Source organism: Oreochromis niloticus, unplaced genomic scaffold (assembly GCF_001858045.2).
Source record: "Oreochromis niloticus isolate F11D_XX unplaced genomic scaffold, O_niloticus_UMD_NMBU tig00002658_pilon, whole genome shotgun sequence".
Classification (NCBI taxonomy): domain Eukaryota; kingdom Metazoa; phylum Chordata; class Actinopteri; order Cichliformes; family Cichlidae; genus Oreochromis; species Oreochromis niloticus.
Genome location: NW_020327692.1, coordinates 13,299 through 35,541, shown reverse-complemented (window position 1 = coordinate 35,541; position 22,243 = coordinate 13,299). Strand labels below are relative to the sequence as shown.

The 22,243-nt window shown below is 38.5% G+C and overlaps 1 protein-coding gene across 3 annotated transcripts; it reads right to left on the bottom strand.

Annotated features, from left to right (window-relative positions):
* Positions 1-586: 586 nt before the first annotated feature.
* LOC109197815 (leukocyte elastase inhibitor) lies at positions 587-21,815 on the bottom strand. Of its 3 annotated transcripts, XR_003217853.1 has the most exons (14): positions 21,005-21,815; positions 20,826-20,861; positions 20,414-20,740; positions 15,523-15,798; positions 12,291-12,409; positions 8,444-8,557; positions 7,065-7,205; positions 6,677-6,794; positions 5,363-5,508; positions 2,647-2,724; positions 2,427-2,516; positions 1,485-1,665; positions 978-1,114; positions 769-857 (listed from the first exon to the last, which is right to left on the bottom strand). XR_003217853.1 is itself a non-coding variant. In XM_025904607.1 (13 exons), exons 1-13 carry the CDS (start codon positions 21,045-21,047, stop codon positions 619-621), a joined length of 1,908 nt encoding a protein of 635 aa, XP_025760392.1. In that variant the 5' UTR covers positions 21,048-21,815; the 3' UTR covers positions 587-618. The 3 variants fall into 3 exon arrangements, 2 of the variants coding, with proteins under 2 accessions (XP_025760392.1, XP_025760393.1); XM_025904607.1 differs by lacking the exon at positions 978-1,114 and having other exon boundaries at positions 587-857; XM_025904608.1 differs by lacking the exon at positions 978-1,114 and having other exon boundaries at positions 587-857; positions 5,363-5,505.
* Between the last annotated feature and the right edge of the window lie 428 nt (positions 21,816-22,243).

The following is a 22,243-nucleotide window of genomic DNA, read 5'->3' as shown; positions in this document are numbered from 1 at the left end:
AGCAAGGAAGAGACAAGGAGAGAGAGTCAAAGCAACAAGGATATAACAGATAACATTGACACATTATTGATTCAGAGCTGGTATAAAGCCATGTCAATATCAGACATGACACAGCTCCATCATGATCTCAGATATTTGTGTTCATGACTTCTATATATTGAGGCCTAATTACTGTATACTGATATTCATAACCTGCCACAATGAGATAAGAATGGACAGATACCATCTCCTGGTCACCATCTAGTGCAGAACTGGGCATTGTATGTGCTGATTGTCCCGAACCGGCCAGTGTGAAGTCAATGAGAAATTAAGATCAAACGTAAATTATACATCATGCAGTTTGTCTCATTTCAGCTACTAAACACTGTTTGATAAATTTCTGATCAGAAGATGGACATTTGAAGAGTATGGTATAAACATCTGAACAGATAACATTTAAAGATGAAGAAAGTTTTTGAAAATAGAAAAATACAAAATATGAGATACAAAACACAGAAAAAACTGATAGTGAGAGCTGTATATTAATATGGATACAGCGCTGTTGTGCAGTGATTTTGAAAGGTTCTCCAACTAAACACTAAGACTTCTGGTACTGAGCTGCTCTAAAGGACACAGAGCTCACACAGGGCAGCAGAACCGACCAGCAAACAGGATGTTCATGGTGGGGTTATGTCTGATGAAGAAGAGGAAGGGGTGGTCTGCGATGAAAGAGTTTAAATTGCCCCGCATTATCTTGCCTGAACAGTACTCAAACCAACACATATCCACAAAAGTAGCCTCAGTTGCCTTCTCGTGGACCTTCACAAAAGCCTTGTGGATGACTTTTGAAAGTACCAGATCTTTGTGCCCAGACATGCCTGTGACAGAGAAGTGAAAGGAGAACATTTTAAATGAACATAATGCTGCATTTTCATTTGTTATCTGAGAGGATTTTTTCAAATTAAAATCTGATAAGGCTAGGTGGTGATATAGATCACCTGGCTGAGCTGACAACCAAAATACCAAATGTGCTGCAGGAGCCGGGGTTTGACTGTTTCCAGACCATTTCCTGCATGCCATTCAACTCATCCTCTGCCTTTCTTCCTATCTTGACTATTCTGTCAAAGTGTAATATCTGCAAAATAACCATGAAAAAAAAAAAAACCCTTCATAATGTCACTTTAACAGCCTGTCATTAGTGATTAGTATCAGAGAGTACAGCTGGTTTAGGCAGGATGAACCAGAACACCTCCCTGACTGTCTGTCAGTATTACAGTATTAAAAGTATCAGGACTGTCATGTAAAAGTCCACCAGTCCATTCAAAACCCAGCATCAAAGCTTAGATCCTGCTTTTAAAATCTCACAGTAGTATGATCAGCAAACAAGACAAACAATCTGCTGAAATAAGCAGCTCCATGGTCTTTTGGAGAACTCTGTCACTGCTGGAGCATTGTTGCTCTACACTCTGTTCATAAACACCAACAAACTGCAACGTATGTCTCACCAGAGAAGTCACACTTTGTGTGATCAAAGGCGTCCACCATGCTCATGCTGCTCAGGACTGTGTTCAGGTCATACGTCTCCTCCAGTGTAAAACGAGGCAGCCTCACATCAATGTAACATGTTTGCATCTTGCCTGGATGAGTCCAAGCCACAAATTTCTCGGAGGTCAGCTCCTTCTCCAGCTGGGATGGAAACAATATCAGTCATTGTGGTGAACTTATCAAGTAATCGTTGCCATTGTCAGTAGTCATAATCAGATGTAATAGTTGTTTAATTGAACTGTTTTACATTTTATTTGATACACAACATTTTACCAGTACTGGTAAATTGTTGTGTTCTAAATGTTATGAAGCCATCTGCATAACATTTACACATAACACCTTACCCTGGGGGCACCTCCAGGGTAAGGTGTTCCCACCAGGCATACACTGTGACCTGCTGGAGAGAATAAATCTATCGGCCAGACTGGGAACACCTGATATTTTCTCAGATAAGCTGTAGGAGAGAGGGAGGTTTCATTGTGCCATGCATTCATAATGCATGGCACAATGTGCCACACTTTTCAGCCGCAGTTTATTCATTTTTCAGTTGTTACTTTTTCATATTTTGACAATGCGTGAACATCTTTTGTAGAAACATGTTTCATATCATATTTAATATATTTCAAGTGTTTTTCTTCTTCGTTTTTTGTTTGGAGTTTAACGTGTGTAAATGTGCAATGTGAGGTGCTGCACAGTTAAGCAGCATGATTCATTCAAGAATGTCATTAAAAGTTTCAAATTACTTTGTTTACACAGTTTTTGATGTCAAGCAGTTTTCAAATGTGACTTAATATCTGGGTGTTTGTCAGTTTTAGACTAATCAGTCAGTCTAATTTTTTTTCTTTGTTTAGTTGACTAAGAAATGAGTCACCAGGAACATCCCGAGTGTGTAAGTGTTCTACCTTCTCCAGTCCTGTTGTATCATCCTCGATCTCTGCAGGTAAAAAGATGAGCATGCTCACTTCCTCCCCACTGTAAGGCATCTCTAGAATCTGTCCAGCAGAAGGTTTCAAACATTACTGCACATAAATCTACTGATACACATACATTACAATCACTCAGTCCAGCAATGAAATCTGATTATGCAGTGATTTATATCAATATGATAAATATAATGGTTACCTTGCAGTTTGCTTCTTCGATGAAGGTACACGCAAAGTTTCCTTCCTGTTTCATCATCTTCACAGCCTTTGAGTCATTCTGAAGACAAACAAGAAATTACATTTGACATTAAATATCATTTTTTAATATATACATTGAAATATTTCTTGGATGCAAAAGTGGATTAAATGACTCTGAAAATGAAAGAGATAAAAATTTGCCCTTGAAGCTGTGTGTCATGACTACTCATTTCCAGTCTCATAAGTCACATTGCTTTTATTAAAGTAGTTTGTAAATAAGCTTTGTATGTCGTACAGAGATAAATCTTAATTGTCTCACACTGGGGTTTAATCAGGGCTTGACTGGGACAAAAAATCGTTCTGGGTATTTTGACTAGAGACCGGCCCAACATTACAGGAAAAACCATAAAGCCTTTGAATGAAAACAAACGCTTTTTTGACAGTGATGTACACTGTCTTGTTGGTATACATGCATCAATCTAATAAACTTAAACCTACACCTTCCTCCCTATTCTGGTATTTGAAACAGTACTTAGTTTAAACCCAAAGACTGCTTGGTCGAGTTAACCTCCTGAATTATCTACAACACATGGTGGAAACCTGAAATTAAGACAGAGAAGACTAGAGGTGAGACATGGTCATTACTGAACATTAAAAATAATAAATGACAGATTTAGTGATATTTTCATAAACTATTCATTTACCACATCAATAAACAGCATGGCAGGGCAGAATATTTTTTCTAACATGGCAACTTTTAAAAAGTGAAAGGAGACAGAAAGAAAGGTGAAAAAGAATAAAACTTAATTGACTTTTTGATGGCATTTTACACACAGTAGTGGTACAGAATCTAGAAAATGTGGGAAAATACTGGCATCATATACAGTACTTACTTCTGAAGAAATTATAATGGGACCCTGAAAAAAATTACTATGTACATTTGACATCAGATGAAAATGTTGGTTGTAAGATTCAGATAATCTTACAACCAACATTTACAGGTCTACCTAAAAAAATCAGACAACTACAGCTCATTCAGAACTCTGCTGCTCGAGTCCTCACTAAGGAAAAGTGGACCACATCAGTCCAGCTCTGAGGTCTTTACACTGGCTGCCTGTCTGTCAGAGGATAGACTTTAAAGTTCTGATGCTGGTCTATAAAGCTCTGAATGGTTTAGAACCAAAATACATCAGTGACCTCCTGACCCAGTATGAACCTTGCAGATCCCTCAGGTCACCTGGATCCTGTTTTTTTTATCAGTTCCTGGAGTCAGAACCAGACACGGAGAAGCTGCATTCAGCTTTCATGCTCCATATATCTGGAACAAACTCCCAGGAAGCCTCAGATCAGCTGAAACACTCAGTTTATTTAAATCCAGGTCGAAGACTCACCTGTTCTAAGCTGCATTTGAATAAAGCACCAAATCCGAACTGTTTTACTTTTAAGCTTAAATTTCAAAACTTAGATTTTAACTACTGATTTTATCTACTGTTCCATTTTTTCATTTTAAATCATGCTTTTTATTTGTTTTTGTTTTTTAATGTCTCTGTAAAAGCACTTTGAATCACCTTGCTGTTGAATTGTGCTATATAAATAAACTTACCTTGCCTAATAAAAGCTAGATGTTTAAATCGCTAGGGGGGCCAGGTATGATGTTTGCTGGAGCTGTGGCTCCAGCAAACATCAGCTGATACTAGAAGGTAATATTAAATAAATTGTAACAACAGCTGATCAAGCTTAAAGGTGCTGCTGTTGTTTAATGCGACCTCCGCTGGTTTCCTCTTTCTGGCGCAAAGTGGGCGATAAAAAAACAAGAGAGACAGGATTTGCGACAGAAAAGCCGAACAGCTGATCATTGATCAGTTTCATGATTGAAGTAGCAACAGGAGAGGGAGGGGAAGAGAATGAGAGAAGAAGAGGCAGCTGTGCAGCATAAAGACAGAATAAATCCAGCTTTGTGTCATTTTCATTGTAGCTGAAGTACAGGACAAATCGCATTCCTTTTCAGCTCAATACAAAACACGTAATATTTTCTCTGAATACGGGACGATTCCATTTTTTATGGGACGGTTGGCCGCCTCGGGTCTCTCCTCCTTATCCTGCCTCACCTTTCCCTTATCCACCTGCTGGCCTCCACCACTTGCTAATGTTACTGAACCTGTGGAAGCTCTGCCATAGCCACCACCAAACAACTGAATTATTTTTTACACATCTGCCAGCATCTGGCCAATCCACCACCTTTCATTATTTATACCGTCACGAAAAACAAAACGACACACACACACACACACACACACACACACACACACACACACAGGCCCATAGAAACGAAAAATCACCATCGGCCCACTGGTATACCCGATGGCCAGTTCAACTATGGGCTTAATGAAGTCTCACACTAATCATTTTAGCTATTCACCTTTAAAGCTTCCTTTTCCATTATAATTGGCTGTCCCTCTTTAACAAAAGATGCGGGACGATCTTTCTGACATATCACGGAGAGCCAAGAGCAGAAAAACAAACCGATCCTTTACAGAAGTCTGAAAACTGAGCTTTGGCTCACAGGGATTACTTGTACATTTGCTCACCTCATGATTTGAAACTGTCCATGTTTAATATGACTAACCACAACTGCAACAGTGTATACACTTTATAATGTTATAGTTTCAGAAACTCACATTTCATAGTCAGTGTTCTGTTTTTATGAGCACTTTTACCTTCTTGAGCCAAAATTGAGCATCATAAGTTTTAGACCACGAGAAATCTTTCTTCCAGCTGCCTCTGAAGTGGGTGGCAGTGAACAACACCAGCCTGGTCAGTTCATTCAAATCATCTTCATCCACCACCTCTGTGATGTTACCTGCTGACCAAAGTAAAACCAAATGTAAACATTGAGAAGTAAAGCCTCAAAGACTGCAGCAAAGTTTTCATCCACAAATCTATGAAAACATGATGGACCCCACACTCTTTCAGCCTTTGTTGGCCAGAGAAACATGATGAGTTTTACAAATGCTGTTTAATCGAAGTATATTCTCTGACTATTGGTGAAACCTGAAGATATTATTCATCAGCACAACATGTGAATATTTAGAACAAGTATGCATGCAGAGCAATTCTGGCTAATCACTACAGCACACATGTAACAACTCATTATTGAAGTACTTCAAAATCCTGCTTTTTCTACCTGAGATAAGATAAATTAGGTAAACAAGGGACATCAGGTAAGCAGGTAAAGTTACATTCATGTGCTGTTCCACAAGATGGCGCTCCTCCCTATATTTCTTCATACACACCCTCAATGCTCTGCATATACTTGAGTTGAGCTTCAGTCAAGGTCAACACATCTGGATGTAAACAAAGTATTCTGGTGCCTGGCAGCCACCTTGGAAGTGAATGAGACTACCATTAATGCTATGCCAGCACAAACAGGCAGGGAGCCAAAAACGCTTTTCATAGAAGGAAAGAGTTAATATTAAAATCTGATGGTATTTTAAGCTGTGCTGTAGTCCAACTTTCACAGAACTCATTAAACTCAACTGCCTAAACTCATATTACCCTGAGAGAGTGGGACAGGAAGAGTTTGACAGATAAAATATAAAATAAAGATACATAAACAAGAAGATTAAAAAATATGAGAAGCAGCAGTGAGTGGGTTTGGCTGAAAAGAAACAAGTAAACAGAGGACTGTACAGACACTGAGGAAGGTGGTTCTGGGATCCAGAGATTGAAGCACTGTGGGTTAAATCAGGATTAACGGTGGAAGGAGCCCTTTGACAAACCCTGGTCATAGGTCTGTAAAGCTTCTTCACTCTTTAAAACTATCTTAAGTACATCTACCATCACTTCTGAGCAGCAGAAGGGAAAAAAACCAAAAAAACATGTATTCAGTATTTCATGGTATCCTTACAGGTGCACACTCCTCCCCTTAGAGGGACTTAGCAGGAGCAGTGAGTCCTGCTTATGAAAAACATGTGAACTTGAACTGGACATTAGATGAAGTGATTGTCGGTTCATGTGTAAATGTGATCCACCTGGTGTGTTTTTCTGCACCCAGTTGTTGACATCAATCCTGACCTCTTCAGACCTGGTCTTGAAGTCCACAGACTCCAGCTCTGTGCTGTAATGTTTCTTGCTTTGTATTAAGAATTTCTGAAACCACAGACGACACATTTATAAATTGACTCCAGCAAAGTCTCTGACATCACTGATTCTGATTTACTTCAGGCTGACATGATAAGAAAACACAGTTATATCCACACGAACACACATGCTGAATCACACATGCTTCATATCAATCATTAACACAGTTTTAGATTCTGATCAGTCAGAAATCACAGCATTTCTCTCTCTGCCTCTCATTGACTCCAAAACACATGAGCTCATGAAGAATCACACTCTACATAAGAAGAAGAAACAGACCTGAGTAAAGGGGCAGGACTTCTCTCTGTACAGTCTGTTAGCAACACTGAAGGTAAATGGCGCCTCTGGCCTTTTGAGTTCAGTGAGAAGTTTGGCAAAGCTGCTGTGAACATCACCCCAACAATCCTTGGCTTGCAAGCACTGTGGACAAAACACATTAGTGGATTCAAAGAAGAACACAGAGAAGAAAAATACTGGAAAGTCATGTGTGACGATGTTAACTCTGCAAAATTCTTTTATTTGGTTTAAACTTTGTGTTTAATTGCCTTTCATTTTAGGTAAGTGTTAAACTAACTTTTGATTTTCTTTCTTTGTTGTTAGATCATTTGTTAGCGTTTGTTTCCCCTGAGTGCCCAACTTCTTCAACATACCCAAGGAATCTTTCTGTTATCTGGATTCACTTAGCCTAACATTAGCAATAAGTGGTCACATGAAACCTGCACGTCCCAAAAAAAGGTGTGTTGGCATCATCTAACCTAAAAGCGGTGTTTCATAGATCATATTATTTGTCATCCACAAAAAAATAGTCCCTGTGAGTGCCAACTATTACAGAAAAGTTATCAAATAGTGATAAAAAAAAAATCTATAAAGAACAAGAAAAACTAGAGTAAAACACTTTCTTAAAGTACACATGCTTAATGCTGCAGAAAATCAATAATCTTGTGATTAATCGCACAGAGCAGAAAAATAAACACTTGAAATCCAGCTGATTATTTTATTATCTTATCACTGAATGTTCTCTCAGTGCTGCTGTATTTCTAAGGTGATGGCAGCAACTTTCAACTGGCTCAATTTAAACATTGAAGGTTACAGTCCCATGGGTTGCAACTTTAAATAAGTAGGTTAGCACATGGTTGGAGAAAAGCAGCCAGGTTCGGTCTCTCTCTCTCTCTCTAGCTTCACTATCCAATAAAAAGTGTATTTCTCAAAGTTAGTAGGAAGACTGTTTGTGCAGCATTGATCCCGTTGGAAAGATTTTACCTTTCGTTCAATAAATCTCAGAAAACTGGTTTGGTTTCAGTCTCAGTTTATTTTTCCACATTACTCTGGAGTTACTTTGCTCATTTAGGTTGTCATGTTGACTTGAGTTTAGTTTATTTGACCTCTTTTAAGGGTCCAATATTATCACTTTTGTATGACTTACTGTGCCCTCATGTCTAACCAGCTCAGTCGCTCACATTAGGTTTCAGACTATAATAATATCACACTGATACACTGGAGACAAGTCAGGGTCATTTATACAGTTATAATGGTCACAGTGGTTTCCAGCAGCTGCTCAGATTAACACCAGAGCATCCTGCATGTGTTAAATGAGTACCACTACAATAACTATTCTGCACTATAATTTTAGTGTTTGTGAGTGAGCGTGTGTACTGTACCTCTGACATCTGTGTGGCTGTGTTGCCTCTGGCCCCCAGCATCACCATAGCCAGGGCTGAAGAGATGCTGAACGGGGAGAAAAAGATGTTTCCCGTCTTGTTGTTGTTGCTCAGCTGTTTGAACAAAGCCAGAGAGAAGGAAGTGTTGTCCTTGGGCAGAGATGTTGCTGATCCCATTGTTTCTGGTACAAAGAAGGGGTGCAGAGAGTTGTTTAATGCACCTGTTACACCCCTGAAAACAGGGGGAAAAGAATCACGAGAGTGATTTTGACTTGCGTCTCTCATGCAGCGTTTATTGCAGTGAAAATGAACGTTTTACATTCTGTACTGCTAAATTTCACATGGTGGAAGAAAACACTAAATAATAAACCGAAATACTAAAGTGCTTACTATACATATACTTGAGCAGGTTTCCTGACAAAGTCGCTGACAATAGCGGCGTTTTTAGCTCCTGCCGTTATCTTACTGGCCATTACACAGTACAAAACCGAGGCTCAAAGTAGTGATGGGTCCTGCAAAACTGACGCACCGACTCATGTATCAAGCTCACCTAGCGATGCCTGTATCGGTGCGTGCGTCACTTTAAGAAAAAGTCACGTGATCGATACAGCTGCTGTATCGCTCATTGTCAACGCGCCAAACTGTGTTTAAAAGGTACCGCATCCGCATCTGCCAACGGAATGAGTCGCCACCAAAAAAACCCCCACAAAATTACTCTGGCAAAGAAAAAAATAATACACATCTCTCCATAACAAAATGGAGCCCGAAAGAAAAAGAAACGTTTCTGCTGTGTGGGATCATTTTGATCTTTTAACTGCAAATAAGGTAACTGTTTGTTTCAGTGTAATCTATCAGAATAGGAAAAACAGCAATTTGACTTGAAGTGTAAATTATTTATTTCATTTTATGCAGGTTAAATGTCGCATCTGTTCTGCGGAGCTTTCTTACAAACAAAAGCAAATCCTCAGTGTTACAGAGGCATTACAGAGCCAAACATGAAAATGAGGAGACAAACACACTGAGAATGAACACAGGTCGGCCTATATTGACACTGAACAGCTTTATCATCATCTTTTTTTATTAGTATGCGTTTTATTTTTCAAATCAAGCATCTAGGAAGACTGTTCTGGACCAGGCAGTCCTGAATTTTATTATAAAGGACTGCCAACCCCTTAGTATTGTGGAGAGTGTCAGAGAGAAACATTCCAAGATCAGAGGATCCTTTAAGGTACTGGGGGATGAGGAAGACATCTTATCAGAACCTTTTCCACCTGACTTTACAGTTTTTGTGTACCCCAGCTTCATCTGTGCCTGTGAGATTTCCAAAGCTGGGGAAAAGGTGTAAAAAAAAAAAAAAAAAAAGCAATAGACTGAATGCAAAAAGATTGGATAAACTTATTTTTCTGAATAGAAATTTATAATAAACTCTGAGTCGAATGGGTAATATTACATTCACAATACTTTCATTTTAATTTTCACTTAATGTCATTCACACTATATTTTAAAGATGTAAATGGTCTGTATTTGTATAGCACTTTACTAGTCCCTAAGGACCCCAAAGCGCTTTACACATCCAGTCATCCATCCATTCACTCACTGGTGATGTCTACAATATTTGCAATATAAAAGATATAAAATGATTCCATAGAAAGTACAATACCTTACAGTGTATAAGTATGACTAGGTCATTGAATTGTGTCTCAAGTAAGTTGCCTGCAATGATATTTAAGGTCCAGCAGGTGTCAGTATGGAGCAAAACAGCAAAACTGTGTCGACACAGTATCGATACAGTTTGGGGAATGTGCTGAAACGCTTCACGAGGCCTCATCTACCCATCACTAGCTCAAAGCCGCCACATATATGTGCACAAAACTGTAATATAATGCTTCTAAAGCTTACAAAACAACGAAGGATTACCTGTTAAATATCTTAACAGTGTACACATTGGAAATATATCAACTTTTAAACATTTTTACCTGAAAACAGGGGGAAAAGTAGTGATGGCCCGCTTAAAGCTGACGCTCCGGAGCGTGTGTCGAAAAAAACCAACACACTGGTTCAGAAGCACTGTGTTGAGGCTTGCTTCGTTTGGCAAAAGTCACGTGACCAGTGACGTCCGAAGCTTCATTACGCACGTAACTGCTTCGGTACCTGATTCAAATGGAACGAAGTGAATCATTTGCGGGATTTGTGGAGTGTTTTGATGGTGGCAGATAGCGAACCACTGATCATTCTACTGAGAGATTTGGTTCTGTTGTGTGGGAGTATTTTGAGTTTATTTTGGTCGGTGGGTTTTCCAGCTTTGTGTTCTGGCTATTTGCTTTTGTTTTGTGCGTCTTTATTTTATCTGAAAACGGGACAAACTTAAAATGTAAAAAATCTGCTTTTCATAATGTAAATATCATTAAATAACTTCCATTTGACTCGTAACATTTAATGTTATAAAAAGATGTATTTATTTAAAAAAAAATAATCTTAAAATGTTAGTCTACAAAATGTGCAGCAATTTAATTTATTTATTCTCTTTAGCTGATAGTTTGTGGAGCCATAACTGCATCTCTACCAGTTTTTCTGCACTCCAGCCTCTTCTGTGCCATGTGAAGGGATTTTCCTTAAGGCAGGAGAAATTATCTCCACGAAAAGGAACAGGTTCGGCCATCGCACAGTGGAACTAATTCTCTTCTTGAATAAAAATGAAAAAGGGTTACCTTAAATGCATCATGTTTTTAATTTGCAAGTTCATAAGCATTTCCCTTTCCATTTCACAATCAATTCTACCCCCAGGTCAAAAATACGTATAGGAAAATTTCCCTAATATAATATTATTTATAAATATACCCGTCTAGAGATTAAATGCATAAGTACATGGAGGCAGGACCTCACAGCAGAAGCATACTGCATAATGTGCATTATTATATGCATGTTATATGTAACGTGGTATTTTTCAATTATTGTATTTACCAACATCAAGAAGTCACAAGAAAAGAAAGACCACACCATGGTGCATGTTCAAACAAAGAAAGTTTACTGGTCAAAATAATTTATTAAACAAATAAACTACATTTTTTAACACCAAAAAATACGCGTTCAAAGCAACACAACAGCAGCCCAATATGAGACAGAGTTCCACTCTGTAGAGTGGGCTATCATTATGAAGCAGTTGGTTTTATTTTGTGGATTCAAGCTGCTCTTCATATTTTGGCCACCAGATGTCACCAGAGAGGACTGTGTTGAAAAGCTTCGAGTAATGAACCGTTTTTCAATACAAGCTTCAGTGTTTCAGAAAGCTTCATTTGGCCATCACTACTACAAGGTCATTAAAATAAGATGGGGCCTGATTATTTAAGACCTTGTATGTGAGGAGCAGGATTTTGAATTCAATTCTGGATTTAACAGGAAGCCAATGAAGGGAAGCCAAAACAGGAGAAATATGCTCTCTCTTTCTAGTCCCCGTCAGTACTCTTGCTGCAGCATTTTGAACAAAGAAGGGGGCAGAGAGTTCTTCAATGTGTCAAGCAAGATTAATTAAATCTAACTGAGGTTCACTTTACCAAAAAATTACAAAACAAAAACTACGGTGGCTGTTATTCAGGGTTTTTGTTTAAAATGATATCCTTCATGGTGTGTATGCAGATTTAGTCACAAAGCTCCCAGAGAAGTCAGTGAGTTATAAACAGCTGAAAGGGTTAGCATTACTCTTTGAGCGCACATGGAGAAAAAAAAAAAAAAAAATCTACAATAGGATTACAGTTATACACACAAGATACACTGTGTGGGGTAATTTATGAGTAGTAACCACGTAGACGTGATTTATAAAAAAAAAACTGAATAAAGTTACATGACTTACTGACATCCACTTTTCTTTCGTCGTCAGACGGTCAGGATTCTTTCTGGCTTCCGCTTGAAGCGTTTTTTGTTTGTTTGGGTTTCGCGTTGACCATAACCTCCCCCGGCACTGATTACGTTCTGGATAAGAGAAGTAACGGGAATGAACTCGTCACCTACTAACCAATCAGTTAACTGGAAAACAGCGTCACCATGCCCTCGGATCTCTCTGTCTGAGGAGTAGGAGGATCTAAAGTTTTCCGGTAGCGTCTAAACTCTTCACATTTCCCAAATGGTTAGTAGGAAATCTAAATTTCTTTCTTTTTCTACATTGTGTAAATCTTCAGTGTTTATAGTTTTTCGTAATAATTTGCACAATTACGCATGGCATAATTTCTTAAACTTGATAACTGAACATTTTTGCACAGGTCTTTTATCCCTCTGAATAAGCACGAGGATAACGCATTAAAGAGGCATTTTTACTGTGCGCACAATACTGTTGTCATAAGCTACGTGTCACGCTAGCGAAGCAAGCCGTGTGGAGGTGAGATAAGGACCCAAAACGCAGGCACTGGCTGAGATGTGAGATGCTTTATTGAAGCAGAGTGACATACAACCAAAAGCGAGGGTGGCGAGAAACAGAACTAGGAACAACTCCAGACTGGGAAAACTAAACCCTGAATCCGCAGGAAGACATGGAGGAAGTGACGCAGGGAGGTAACACAGACGGATCAATAACGCACACAAGAGGACACATGCTATAAATACACACAGAAGGAAACGAGGAAACAGCACACAGGAGGGAGATACAGCTGAACCTAATGAATCCGAGGAGACAAGGAGGACACAAGCTGAATACACTGACATCAGGAACGGACCTTCAAAGTAAAACAGGAAATACACAGACTGGACAGAGAACAGAGGGAGCACAGAACTAAAACCCTAAACACTAAAAGTCTAAACCCAAATACATACACAGAATAAACTGGAACATAAGATCATAATAATAAACACAAAACGCTGGGTCAAATGACCCAGGACTTAATTTAGAGTAAAATCAGATGCAACCTTTAATTGATGTGATTCTGTGAGAAAATTCAACACATCACATTGGACAGGAAAAGATGTTATTCCCTGTTGCTGGCATTTCAGGAAGGACACTTGTACATATTTGAATTGTACCTGAAACAATTCAATTCAATTCAATTCAATTTTATTTATATAGCGCCAAATCACAACAAAAGTCGCCTCAAGGCGCTTTATATTGTACAGTAGATAGCACAATAATAAATACAGAGAAAAACCCAACAATCATATGACCCCCTATGAGCAAGCACTTTGGCGACAGTGGGAAGGAAAAACTCCCTTTTAACAGGAAGAAACCTCCGGCAGAACCAGGCTCAGGGAGGGGCGGCCATCTGCTGCGACCGGTTGGGGTGAAAGAAGGAAAACAGGATGAAAGACATGCTGTGGAAGAGAGACAGAGATTAATAACAGATATGATTCGATGCAGAGAGGTCTATTAGCACATAGTGAGTGAGAAAGGTGACTGGAAGGGAAAAACTCAATGCATCATGGGAATCCCCGGCAGCCTACGTCTATTGCAGCATAACTAAGGGAGGATTCAGGGTCACCTGGTCCAGCCCTAACTATATGCTTTAGCAAAAAGGAAAGTTTTAAGCCTAATCTTGAAAGTAGAGATAGTGTCTGTCTCCCGAATCCAAACTGGAAGCTGGTTCCACAGAAGAGGGGCCTGAAAACTGAAGGCTCTGCCTCCCATTCTACTTTTAAATACTCTAGGAACAACAAGTAGGCCTGCAGTGCAAGAGCGAAGTGCTCTAATAGGGTGATATGGTACTACAAGGTCATTAAGATAAGATGGGGCCTGATTATTTAAGACCTTGTATGTGAGGAGCAGGATTTTGAATTCAATTCTGGATTTAACAGGAAGCCAATGAACACTGTTTTACATTTCTACACACAACAAAATAAATAAGCTGCTTCAAACATCTCCAAAGTGAAATTTCAATGATTTTAGAAACATCCATCCATCCATTCGCTTCCGCTTATCCTTTTCAAGGGGGTGCTGGAGCCTATCCCAGCTGTCATAGGGCAAGAGGCGGGGTACACCCTGGACAGGTTGCCAGTCTGTCGCAGGGCTAACACACAGAGACACACAACCATTCGCACTCACATTCACTCCTGAATGAGGACAAAACTGTAACCCCTGGTGATCTCTGCACCTTCAGGACCCCAGCCCAGACCTGCACTAGGAGAGGTCAGGGAGATGCTGGGTGTCTGCAGTCTCACTGGGGAATAAAAGGTACCAGGATTAAGAAGGAAGCAGAATCAAACACAACACTTAGTTTCTTGTTTACACACCCGGTAGCTATGGACCAGCATTAACATATTATTGTTATGCTTCTTGTGATTTGATGAAACAAAGAGTGAACAATTCACTCTTATAGATCTTTGCAAACTCTAAATTTGATTCCTTGGTTGCTAAACACTCAGTCTCCAATAACTAACCTCTAATACTGTCTGATTGCTCCTTGCTACAGTGGGCTTTGAGAGCATTTTTGATAACGGCCAAAAATAAAGAAAGCAGTGAAAATATCAGATAAATAAAGTGACTCAAAACTACAGAGAATAACAGATCCTGTCTTTAATACATTGTTTGTCTATACAACAATTAAATATGTTTAAAGCTATGATTGAAAAACTCTTTTAATAACTTTGTTACAGTTTATAAAAACCAAAGGATCAATAATAAAAACGCAGTAATCACTTATTCATGTCACTATTATTATTCTCGCTTTGTTCCAAGAGTTAGTCCATACTTGTTTTTCTTACCAGCAACAGAGAGTCTGACCGAATCACTTAATGGGGAGCTGAATTCACGACTTGAGCCTCTTTTATTATACTCACACTGGTACAATCCCTCGTTATCAAAGTCCACATTAGGAATACTGAAGGTAGCAGAGTTTGTGTTGGAGGTTTGGCTCCTCGTGAATGAACCCTGAATTTGACTCAGAGTGAACGATCCACCTAAAACCTGAGTTGAGACTGAACATGTGATTTCAACAGTCTGACCCCAGGTCACCTCACCAACAGGGCAAATGGAAATACGAGGTTTTGGAAAACTCACTGAAAAAATATCAACATATGAAAGCATTATCTCACCAGGTTACTGATTCTATTATTGAAAGAAGAGAATGAAACAAAGAACTTGGCAAAGTGGATTTTTTTCTTACCAGTAACAGAGAGTCTGACAGAGGAAGAGCTGAACCTTTGACTTGTTTTCATGTACTGACACTGGTACAGTCCATCATGATCAAAGTTCACATTGTGAAGATTGAATATAACAGAGCTCGTAGAGGATGTTTGACTCTGACTGAATGAGCCTGAAGTCTTCTGGAGGATAAAAGTTCCACCTGAGAACTTTTCTGAGACTGAGCAAGTGATGCTGACGTCCTGACCCCAGGTGACCTCATTACTGTACAAGGAGATGGTGGGCTCTGGGTTGCTTACTGAAAAAAAACAAATGCCATGGTGTTACATGAGCCAAGGCACAGGCAAGTTCAGATCAGATCATATTAGTGCCCGTCGTATTGGCTGATGGCTTAGCTGATATCATTGCATGTATGGAAATGAAAAACCTCAGTAACTTGAGGGGCTTAGGTAGAGTTGGATGTCTCGAGACCGGTCTTGGTCTCGAGACCACTTTTACGTGGTCTTGGTCTCGTCTTGGTCTCGACTGACTTTGGTCTCGCTGTCTCGGTCTTGCGTTCTCAAATCGACATAGTGTTCGGGAGATTTGGAGTCAGCCATCAGCGGAGCGGGGGGGGAGGGGGTGGCTTACTGGGCTTAAGCCCAGCTCATTTTTTCAGAAGCATGGGGTCTTTTGGAGTGTAATTTGTTAGTTAGATGCCTGACTGACAACTGTATAAAATAAAAACAACACACGAAGCACAGAGCTCACCGTCGTAAATTCCCACTAATTTTGGTATGATCCGAGCTCAGGCACTAGGCGACTGCCTGCGAGTTTGCTGCAGACAGAGGAGAGCTTAAGTTTGACCAGGTACCAAAGCAAATCATTCGTACTGTACAAATAATGTAAATATGACGGTGTATCACAAAAGATTGATATCAAACTGATCACTTGGTTGCGTTACTTGCTCTTCGAGTGAATCAACAAATGGATAAATAAAAAGCCAAACAACAATGCCGTCTTTTTTTTTTTTTAGAGAGAGTCTTAGCTTACATTTCATATTTTCAGTTGTTACCCTCCACGGCTAAACAAACTCTCTAAATCGGTTTCAGTTATGTACTGATGTACACAACAATGGATATAAGGGGCTTCTTTCAAAGAAAAAACTCAGGTAGATGTTATTTTATATAGAGATGGACCGATCCGATATTACGTATCGGTATCGGTCTGACACTGACCTAAATTACTGGATCGGATATCGGTGAGAAATTAAAAATGTAATTCGATCCATTAAATATATAAAAAAAACACCTCACAAAACTTGCGACATGGCGTAACTCGCCTCATAACCGTTGGAGCAGTGCGCTCATGTTATAGAGCGGCTGTGTGTATTTGTAGCCTCGCTACCAAACCAGCATTTCATATCCGAGGAAGTTATCCCAGAGAGAAGTAAAGCAAGTGTGTAAGTTCATCTCTGAATGTTTGTAAAGCGTTCCCATGTTAAGCTTAACAACCGATATATGGAGCGAGTGCCTCTCTCTCTCTCTCCCTCTCCTGCCGCTACTTCATGAAACTGCTTAATGATCAGCTGATCGGCTTTTCTGTCGCGAGTCCGTCTCTCTTCTTTGTTTTTGGCCCACTTTGCACCAGAAAGAGGAAACCAGCGGCTGAACAACAGCAGCACGTTTAAGCTTGATAAGCTGTTGTTAGAATGTATTTAATATTACTTTCTACACCAGGATCCTTTTCTACGTAGCTGACGGCTGGTAACTGTGCAGGGGCGGATCTAGCAAAGTTTAGCCAGGGGGCCGATAGGGCATGAACAGGGAAAAGGGGCACAAAGACATACTTTTCTTTCTTATTCTCATTTAAAATGTCTAGCTTTTAATAAATAATTATCTGAATCTTACACCCAAAGTTTTAATCTGATGTAAAATATATAGAAGTCCATTACTGTATATAGTAACTGTTAAGTCTAATATACCCTAGTAAGCTATAGTACTTTTTCCTTTGGGAAGGTACCATCTGTGCAGTCTGCAATTCTGTTGAAGAAAGATGTTGAATCTATTTAATTAGTCTTGAAAAATAATTTAATTCTGTGCATTTTTTTTCCACACTGCATCAAATTAAAGTTGATTACGTCGATTATGCATCATGAGGTGGAGGGTGGGGGGTGGTTCCCTATTTTTTTTTGCTGGGAGTTTGCAACCCTATTAGTAAGGTTGCTTAATATTTCTGCTAAGTACTCTTTAAAATACCAGAATAGGGAGGATGGAGCAGGTTTAAGTTTATTAGATTGATCAGTGTTGCTGAACTATGAAATATTTTGGGTGCAGTGTATTTTTTACATACAGGTAAAACAGAATAGCTTTAGTGTTGTTGTTTATTTAAACTTGAGGATGAACTTATACAAAATGCAGCAAGATATTAAAAAAACAGTTTTATTGATTAAAAAACACACTATATCGGATTCATATCGGTATCGGCAGATATCCAAATTTATGGTATCGGTATCGGACATAAAAAAGTGGTATCGTGCCATCTCTAATTTTATATATTATGCTTTGTATGTTGTTCAGTATATTTCTATGCAAAACAAGAGGAATTTCAATACACAGCAGTATATTCACAGTTGAAACCAGATATTTACATACACTTTAGGGAGAAAACATAAAACTTTTTTTTTACTGTTAAACATCAATTTAGAGTAAACTTGTTTTGTTTTAGATAAATAAATGTTGAAATATCTTTTGAATTAGTTAAATGTCAGAATAAAGAGAGAGAGAGCTGTCTATTTTTGATCACTTTCATCAAATTTAGGAGTACATATACACTAAGTTTATTGTTAATTAATAAAACTCCAGAAGATTCCACTCTGAGCTGAAGAAGCTTCTGATTGGTTAGTAGAGTCCATGTGAGTAAATTGGTGACACACCTGTGGATGCATATAAGGCAAAACACAGAGCCTGTTTCTTTGACAAAATCAAGAGATATCAACCAAAACACCAGGAAAAGAATTGTGGAGCTCCATAAGTGTGGCTCAGTTTTAAATACAATTTGGTGCCATTTGCAATTAAGAAATACAAACAATTTCTCTCTTTACTCTTAAATTTAACAAATATGTTTTTATATTTATCAGTCTAAAAAATAAACATTTAGTCTGATTTGATGTTACAATTAAAAAAGTGTTTGTGTTTTTATCTGAAGAGTATGTAAATATCTGGTTTCAACTGCATATTTGATGATGTTGGTGTTTGGCTTGATTGTCAGCACAAAGAGGGAGAGAGAGGAAGAGAGAGGGAGAGAGAGGGAGATGGAACAAGAGCAGGTGAGACACACATGTTAGTCAAATAGTTGTTTGCCAAAACTCATCAGAACATGTATCTAGTACCTAGTGTAACTTTTAAGATACCATTTGTTACTTTTCAACTTCTATATTTGTTAAGTTATGCAGGCTTGTTTGCACAACAAGGCTAAATAATTATATAAACTTTTCTGAATCTAAACAGTGTACTTTGGTTGAATTAAAAAATAAGTGTAGTGCAGGTCTATGATGATTTTAGTGCTACTATCATCTAGTTCTGATTCTGGTTCTGTCTTGGTTAAGTCCTAAGTAGTCCTGATTTTGAACTGTTGTAGTCCTGTTTTAATTCTGGATCAGTTCTGGGTCTGGTTGAATTGGGGTTTAGTCCTCGTGTCTTGATACAGCCCCGACTTTGTTCTGCCTTGCTGCTTAATTAAAAAACTAGTTTAAGGTGATATATATTTTTTTCCTATATGAAGTCATTCTTTTTTTAACAAAACTCAAAACTGAGCCTAATAATCTTTCAGTCATTTGTACCCTCACTTAATTTCCTTTCGCTGCTCAGCTCTCACACAGTGGCTCAGTTATGCTCCAATCCCTCCATATTGTGGCCAATCACATGCGAGGATATAGGATAATATCATTATGTGAAAAACACTGAGGGTGAGAGACGGGACAGTCAAGTGGAGCGTGCGTCTGTCCTCTCAGTAAGTGAGTGAGACAGTAGACAGCAGTGAGGAGGGCTGTGCGAAAGCAAAAACACATAAATATGCCTGACACCCGTAAACGAAGCAGCATCTGGCTTCAGTTTAAAGACTTTTTTTGTCTCGGTCTTGGTCTTGTCTTGGTCTTGATACCCTCTGGTCTTGTCTTGGTCTCGGATTAGGCGGTCTTGACTACAAGTCTAGGCTTAGGTGGAAACTTTTTTTTAACCCTGCAGCTTTTTGAACACAATAGTTTTAAGTTATTGCTGCTAAAGAGAAATGTTTAAATTAAAGAGTTCACTTTTTTGGACAAGCACTGAAAATGCTGCGCTGCACATATTGTAATGCTGTCTAAAAAGAAAAATGACTTTTTCTAAACATTGCATGAATTAGAAAATACTGTCAACAGTCACATTTTTAGGATCTTTACGGTAACACGCTTTTTCAAGATGAAAAGTCTGTAAATTAGGCTTTAAGTGACGTCTGAGCTCAAAGTTCTTCACAAGCCTTCAAAATAAAGGTCAGAACATCAGAAAGTTTGGTGTGTCTAATTGCTGCTGAAGTGGAAAATTCTGTTTGTCTAATTAAATAAAATCACCGTTAAAGATATGTATTTACATTTTTTAATTGGAAAATATTATTAAAACATTTTTTCAGTAAGAAACAGGTTAACATGGAATCTTTAAACTATGCAAATCAGTTATCTCATTAAATATGCATTAAGCTGCAGACATGTTCAACAGACAAAGTGAGTGTAATGAAACAAACACCTAAATTTGTTTGTTTAATTCATTTGAACATATTTTCAGGGAAAGTAAAATATGATGGAATGAGAACTAACTAGAATCTAAGTATTGACAAGTACATGAAAAAAACAGTTATTATAAAGTGATAAGACCATAAACATTATAGAAAAGTTTTCTTACCTGAACAGACGACGCCAGCATCCCGACCATGGTGACAGTAATAACTAATATAGCTGCTGTACCTACAATTGTCTATAGAAGTTTCACTTCCTGAACAGTCCACATTACTGTGCAAGAAAGTTCCTGTACCTTGACCAAAGTAAGCAGACCCAAGAGCCTCCAGAGCTATCCCACAGCTCTGCTCTCTACAGACCACCTCAGCATCTTGTAAGTCCCAGCCATCATCACACACTGTTCCCCAGGAATAGTAAGGGTAAGAGTAAGAGTTATAGATTTCAACTCTTCCAGAGCACTGAGTGGACCCAGATCCAGCTAATCTGATCAGACCTATCAGGAAAAAGACAATATGAACTATGTTGCAAAAATGTCTTTAAAATTAAAATGTAAGTATGACAGGTTAGAACAGACTGACCTGCAGAAGGTGAAGATGAGACCACGAGATAAGCAGCTATGGGAAAATAAAAAAATTGAATATTATCAGGACATAAAGTTATTCAGTCTAAAAATACTGTAAGAAAAGTTGTTATAAAGTTTTTTAGAGGGTCTCTGTAATAAAGAAAAGTATTAAACATTATCGAAAATCTGTTTTACCGAAGATCAAGAAGTGAAGCGCTCTCTTCTCTCTGCCGTCCATGACTGAGAAAAAAGGCTGCTGCTTGATGTCTTATCTCTATACAAGAAGATCATGTGCTCTTGGAGGGTTTCTAAAAAAAATGATATTGTATTAGATAAGACAGGGCACAGTCATGCACAGATCAGGTCATTTTAGTGCCTGCCATGTTGGCTCATGGCTTAGCTGATACTACTTTATGTATGTAAATGACAAATCTCATTTAAGGAGTGTTATTTGAAAACCACTCTGCAGCTGACTACCACTTTTTTCTTTTATTGCTGTATGTGATTTAGTGTCTGCTGGCAGTTATGCCCATATTCTAATGAGATAAAACCAGCTTGATTTGTATTTACATTTTTTATTGGAAAACACTTTAAAAAATGTTTACATAAGAAAGTTAACAGGTTAAAATTATATATTTAAAAGATCCAAATGAGGTGTTATCTATTTAAATATACACTAAACTGCAGAGATGTTCAAAAGGCAAATTGTAGTCAAGCAAGACATTTGAACATCTGTTCATAACTAGGAAAGTAAAATATGATGGAATGAAAAGAAACCAGAATTTAAGTATTGATGAGTACATGAAGAAAACAGTTATTATACTGTTCACACTATTCACACCCTGTTCCCCAGGACGAGTAAGAGTTATACTTATATATTTCAACTCTTCCAGAGCACAGAGTGGACCCAGATCCAACTAATCTGATCAGACCTATGAGGAAAAAGACAATATGAACTATATTGCAAAAATATACTTAAAATAAAAGTGTAAATATGACAGCCCCCAAAGGGATCTAGTGCATTACTTGCGAGAAGAGCTTGCAAATGAGCAGCACAAAGACTGAAACTGATGAGGAATGTAGGACATTTGAAAAGAGTTGTGTCATAAAAGACTTCTTCACCATTTTACATTGATGACATTTTTCTGAATGTTTTCCACAATTTGTAGACAGTTTTTGCAGAATAGTGAACTTCTATCCATCTTTACTCCTGAGAAACTCTGCCTCTCCCCTCTGGCATGTTTAACACTAATTTTTTGGGGCATGCACTCTACTGCAACAGTTGGGAAATCGTTTGTCATATTTATTTAATTTTATGATTGTGAGTATTTTAATACAACTACTTGTATTTGTCCAACAATTCCTCAGAGTGGCACATTTAGGGCCCAGAGCCAAAAAAGTGACACATAGTGGTAACCCCCCCCCCCCCCCAGA